The sequence below is a fragment of the Carassius gibelio genome, chromosome A9 (assembly GCF_023724105.1).
Source record: "Carassius gibelio isolate Cgi1373 ecotype wild population from Czech Republic chromosome A9, carGib1.2-hapl.c, whole genome shotgun sequence".
In the NCBI taxonomy this organism is placed as follows: domain Eukaryota; kingdom Metazoa; phylum Chordata; class Actinopteri; order Cypriniformes; family Cyprinidae; genus Carassius; species Carassius gibelio.
In genome coordinates, this window is record NC_068379.1 from 1,868,771 (window position 1) to 1,875,216 (window position 6,446).

At 35.2% G+C, this 6,446-nt stretch overlaps 1 protein-coding gene across 1 annotated transcript; it reads left to right on the forward strand.

Annotated features, from left to right (window-relative positions):
- The first annotated feature begins 1,218 nt into the window (after positions 1-1,218).
- LOC128019405 (uncharacterized) lies at positions 1,219-4,966 on the forward strand. The gene is made up of 2 exons (XM_052605366.1): positions 1,219-1,331; positions 2,883-4,966. Exon 2 carries the CDS (start codon positions 2,907-2,909, stop codon positions 4,503-4,505), a length of 1,599 nt encoding a protein of 532 aa, XP_052461326.1. The 5' UTR covers positions 1,219-1,331; positions 2,883-2,906; the 3' UTR covers positions 4,506-4,966.
- Positions 4,967-6,446: the final 1,480 nt, after the last annotated feature.

Below are 6,446 nucleotides of genomic sequence, written 5' to 3' on the forward strand. Positions count from 1 at the left end.
AAGTCAATCTTCTTCAATTCTGTGATGTGGGTCTTCAGGACGGCCAATAGAAAAGGCATTTCCCTCTCCTACAAGTGTATGTTCTTTATCACCATTTACGGCCAGTGAATGAGAAGCACTTTGTTGACCTCTCTCTTCCTCTGTGGTGGAAGGAGCTGCTAACCCAAACCATCACAAAACGTTCTTTCTTTCTCTACATTTATGCATTTCACTTCTGCTCCAGATTTTGTACTAATGTAGTTTGTACATTATGCTGTTTTATAGAACTCAAGTAACAATGAGCAGAACTGAAACTATTCACTTTGTACACATAGGATAAAGGTACAAAGGTATTATTATGTACCATATGGGAACTAAAATGTACTCTTTAGGCACTAACATGTACAATTGTATGGGTAAATCAGGTATAAAAGTGTACTTTTCGAAAAGATACAGCACCAGTGGCAGTTTTTTCACCTTTTTTCCGAGAGCTGTTCACTTTATCAGCATGTTTGTGTCACGCCATTTGCATGGTGTGTTGGACACAATTATACAAAAATAATTAGCAACTTTCTCAAAAATTGCCATTTTTTTCTGCAAACTGTACACAAGCAGAATGGGTATATTTAGAAAAATCACACTTGCAGTCATTCTGTTATTGAAACATGAGTTTTGCAAAAAAATTTGGTATTTCCCATTCAATGAGATTCGAGCTGTACCTTTTGATTTTGATTTTTATTTTTTCAGTTAACAACAAAAGACAACAAAGCAGTTCTATAATATATATAAAACAAATATATAATAAATACAAAACATAGAAAGATAAATAATCATTAACCAACCAACTGAATTTAACTATTTGAATAATATGAAATGTTTAAAAAGCTTATATGTAGGAGATTTGTGAAAATTATAAAAGCTGTTAATCAATTGCGAACATGTTGGACTAGGTTTAAATCTACTATATCTTGCCTTATGAATATGATAATTTTCCATTATACAAATACATTTACAACTATTAGTAATTATGAAAGGACACAGATGTAAAAACAAAAATAAATAAATAAATAAAAACCATACAAATATAAAAGAGAATGCCATCAACGTTTCAATGTACTATATTGTTAGAAATAGGTTGCATTTGCAGAGTGCAGTTTGGAATTTAGTTAATCAAAATATGAGATATTCAGTATGATTTTATTTTTCACAATTAGAAATATTATTTGATCCTTTTTGCAGATCACATGATCTTCTAAATAAAAAGGTGTTGCAGCAAGTATAAACAGAGCTGCAGATCTTCCTGTCTGTAAGTTCCTGCGGTGAGTTACAGAAGGAAACACTGGTGCAAACAGGTAATATTGCAACATATTAAACTTGTATTGCTCTTCTGTATGCTCTGTGATTCTATGTGATATTGTGATGATTTGTCACGAGTTGTGTCTTACTGTATACTACAGTTATAATAATAGCATATCAATAAAAATTGGGAGCAAGAAAATGGTTGATTTAATGTTCCTAAGCACCAAATTAATTTAGCTTACAGAAATGTTTACTGTTTAAGTTATGTCTTTCTGATATCTGATGTGAACAAAATATTTAATGTGGATTGATTACCAGATCTGTATAACAAACAATAAGGATGTCTCACTAAAATCTGTATTATTCCAGAAACATTGCTCATGATTGGTCTGATGTTTTTTTTTTTTTTATTATTATTATTGTACTGTTAATACAGGGCTATTAAAGTGAATTTTATATAAATTTACTATAACTTTGTTACCTGCTGAAATTATTGAACATTTAAGAAATGTGCATGTTTTAATTATCTCACAGAGCCCTTTCATTCAGATGCATTTTCATTTAGTTAAACTGTATCATTTAAAATCCATCACATCTGAAATTTTCACCAGCATATGATATTATATACTGCATGTTTGCAGCATTTTGAAATGCCCTGTGTTGGGTGTAATACATTAAGAAAGTAATTATTTATTAATTCATTATTTATTTACTGTTATTTATGTACTTCCCTCATAGTCTTTTTGTTTTTTTAATTACAGTTACTTCGGATGTAGTTGCATTAAATAGTGTATACTATGGAAAAATTCTTTTTTATGCAACCTTCTCCCTATAGAAATACTTTGGTTAGTTTAAGAATAATTTGGATAATGGAATATTAAATTATTTATTTGAAAGAATTAAGAGCAGTTTCATGTCCATCCTTGTATTGTTCAATTGGTCGATGTTGGGTCGCCATGATTTTGCCAAGACATGGTCCTGGATCAACATCTTCTGATGATCCTGGATCAACATTATTGTCCAAAAATATAGACTTAACCCAATCCCTACCCCAAAACCTAACCCTAGTCATAATTTATTCATAAAATCAGAGGGAAATGATAGCTGATAAACAAGGGTGTTTAAGCATTTAACCCTGGTTTAAAGCCTAAAACAGATATTTTCTGAAAAGTTATATCTCAATTCTGATTGGTTGATTGGAATGTTGTTCCAGGATCAACAAGGATGTTGTTGTACTTGGTGAAATCACGCTCACCATCGATGTTGATACTGACTTTAGAAAGTAATTAATATTAAGTAATGTACTACTTTTTTTTTTTTTTGTGTGAGCCTAATAAGTATCATATTCTAATTACACTGTTGAAAGTGTAATTAGTAGCTAGAAATTAATTACGTTTTTAGAGTAACTTAAACTGGTGGTGAGTGCACATCCCATTCCCAATTATTATTTTTTGTCTATGTCATTATATTGTTTTTTGAGCCTCAGAGATGATGTACTGTTCTTTTTTCAAATATATTTACTGATTGGTTAATTGATTGATTGCACTTATAGGTTTTTATAGGTTAAAAACAAACAAACATTGTTTTCTGCTTTTTTATTTCAGCAATTGCCCTTTCTTGGACCAAACATGTACAATATTGATAAAATCATCAACCAAAGTAGTGTAATTGGAAGTGGTACTCCTACTCGATACCGTCTGAAACTGAGGGCAGAATATCCTGATGAATATAGAAAACTGACCTTTGGTGAAAGAAACAAAGACAAACCCCATAAAACGTTTGTAATGGTGGGAGAAACAGGAACAGGGAAAACAACCCTGATCAACACGATGGTCAACTACATCTTAGGTGTTCAGAGTGAAGACAGGATTTGGTTTGAGATCACAGATGATCAGAGTGACCAAACACAAGCTCACAGTCAGACCTCCAGCATCACTCTTTATGGGTTTTATCTGCAAGATAGTCCAGTCGATTTAACAATCATTGACACACCAGGATTTGGAGACACTCGGAGTATTGAGATGGATCGAGAGATTGCCATGAGTTTGTGTAGCTTAATAAAATCTGAAGAAATGGGTCATGCAATAGATGCTGTTTGTCTGGTGGTTAAAGCGACCCAAAATCGACTCTCTGACAGACAAATATACATATTTAATGCTGTTCAGTCTTTATTTGGAAAAGATGTTGCTGAAAACATTGTCTTGCTCTTCACACACTCAACTGGAGCTATCCCTAAAGATGCCCTGACGGCTGTTAAAGCGGCTGAAATCAAGTGTGCAGTAAAGGAAAATAATCAGCCAGTGTTTTTCCTGTTTGACAACTGTCAAGTTCAGACCTCTGATGAAGAATATTCTGAAGAACAAGAGCAGGTTCTGGAACAATCTTGGAAGCGCAGCTATCAGGGGATGGACAAATTTTTCAAATTCATGGAGACTGCAAAATCAAAATCCCTGAACATGACAGAAAATGTTTTGCAGAAACAAAACAAGTTGCAAACGAACATCTGCAATCTAAGATTTCGTGTTGAAGAGATAGACAAAAAGCAAAAGGAGCTGAAACAAACTCAAGAAGTCCTGGAGCAGAACATGGATTTTATCCAAAACAATGAAACCCTAAAGTATGAAATTGAAGTGCCCTACAAAGAGAAGGTTGATATTAATCCTTCTGTAGCCAAAACAGCGATGTGCTGCACTGTCTGTCAGGAGAACTGTCATTATCCAGGATGCTGGTGGGTCAGAAATCTGTCATGGTGCAGCGTTATGAAAAATGGTTACTGTACAGTGTGCACAAATAAATGCCACTACAGCAAACATGTCAAAGAAGCCAAAATATATGAAACAAAGACAAAGTTAGAGCAGAGGACATATGAAGAGTTAAAGAAGAAATATGAAGACAAAATTAGGGATGGTATGTCTTTGGTCAAGAAGATGGAAGAAGAACTGCAAGATTTTGAGAAAGAGAAAATAAAGCTTGTGATGGAAGCCTTTCACTGTGTGGAAACTCTGCAGATCATTGCACTCAATGCGGATTCACTGTTCACACTTCAGGACATTGAGTTTATGATTGACAAGTTGAAGGAAATCAAGGAGCCGGAAAAAGCCAGAACACTGGAAAGAATCAGTAAGGAAGCAGAAGGAGGAACAAAACAGATCTCTGGGGTGCCTAAAAGATTGGGAAGAGGAAAAACCTTTGCTTTAAAAAACTCTGAGAAGACTAAAAAACATTGATATGATATGAATAAAAGGCTGTTTGAAGTGTGTAAAACTCTTGGACGTATTTTAAAGAGTTTATACTTTACAAACTTTCGGAAATCCAGCATTTAGTTGATCCATATAAATGCTCACTGGCACAGTTGTCCACAGCGGCTCAAAGGCATGAAGTCTGGGTCTGAGACTACTAAGGTTTTAAGTGGTTATCAGTGCTAAATATTGTACTATTAAGCAAACCTAGTGGTCATGTGGACTCTGCTTTATTATATATCTGGATTCAGCTTTTTCATCATCCATGACATTTCTAGGGCCTTACATGTATATTGCTTCATGGGTTCTGTGTAAAATCATACTAAATTGGTAGTGTAGGTTTCAAGTGATTCTGCTGGCATCAATGTTTTCAAAATGACAGTTGTACAAATACAATTAAAGGGTACATAGCATACACAGTTTCACCTAATCTCATGTTAATCTTTAGTACCTATAGAGTAGTACTGCATCCTTCATAACTCCAAAAAGTCTTTAGTTGTGTTATATTTATAAAAGAAAATTACAGCTTTGCCGTGAGCAGAGCTATAATGCTGATGTTTCGTGTTGTTTTTGTGTGGATTTCCAACAAAATACAGAAATCTGATGCAATTGTACTTACATGAATGGGGTCTTTTATCACAGGGATGGCTCCATGTTTTAATAGCAAACAATGTGCAAATCCAGCGTCGACCTGGGCCTTGTTTATAAAACGTTCGTCACTCAAATGACCAGAACACACAAACACACTTGATCAGTTCCTGCCCCGGAAAACACTGCATCCACTGTTCATGTAACGCTGGGTTCTTGGGGAAGCTGAACACAGTAAACTTTCCCTCACTTCCAGAAACACACTTATTTGGAGACATTCTCGAACAATGCAGCGATCTCGCTCTCCTCTGGTCAAATGTGTACGCGGGCACGCTTTCCGGGAGAAATGATCATATAAGGAGTTCCCTTCTCGTGTACGTCATTAGAGCCACGATCGGAAAAAAAAACAGTCGAAACTGGTACCAACCCGGAAGTATGATTTTCGGCACAGAAATTCTCAGTCATTCTTCTAAATTATTTTTTTAAACTTTGGCCATGTTTAGCATGAGAATCCATCTCTTTAACACTGTGAACAATTCTGAATACATAAAACACTATTGTACCCCCACCCCCCTTTAAAAAATGAAAAGAAACAAATCTGTAGGTTATAAAGATGACAGAAGAGAGCTAAATGACCTTCAAGCTGCGTTATTCCCAATAAAATACAAGATACGATATTTCCCATGACTATGGCAAGCAAATTGACTTTTATTCATTCGCAGGATATGAATTCTTGAGATTAATATTAATATTAATTATTGATATCAATAATTCAATTTCCACTAGTTAAAATGCAAATTATTGATATCAGGAATTACATTTCCACTAGTAAGAATGTTAATTCTTGATATCTGTAATTGTATTTTCACAATTACAGGGAAGTCGTGGCCTAATGGTTAGAGGGTTGGACTCCCAATCGAAAGGTTGTGAGTTCTAGTCTCGGGCCGGACGGAATTGTGGGTGGGGGGAGTGCATGTACAGTTCTCTCTCCACCTTCAATACCACGACTTAGGTGCCCTTGAGCAAGGCATCGAACCCCCAACTGCTCCCCGGGCGCCGCAGCATAAATGATGCCCACTGCTCCGGGTGTGTGCTCACAGTGTGTGTGTGTGTGTTCACTGCTCTGTGTGTGTGCATTTCGGATGGGTTAAATGCAGAGCACAAATTCTGAGTATGGGTCACCACACTTGGCTGAATGTCACTTCACTTTCACTAGTTAAATGTCACCATAGGCTGCCTAATTCAAATTTAATTGATGATATCAATTATTGATTTCTTACTAGTTGAAATTCAAATTTCACACATCAGAAATACAATTCTTACTAGTAATTTCTTTTACTT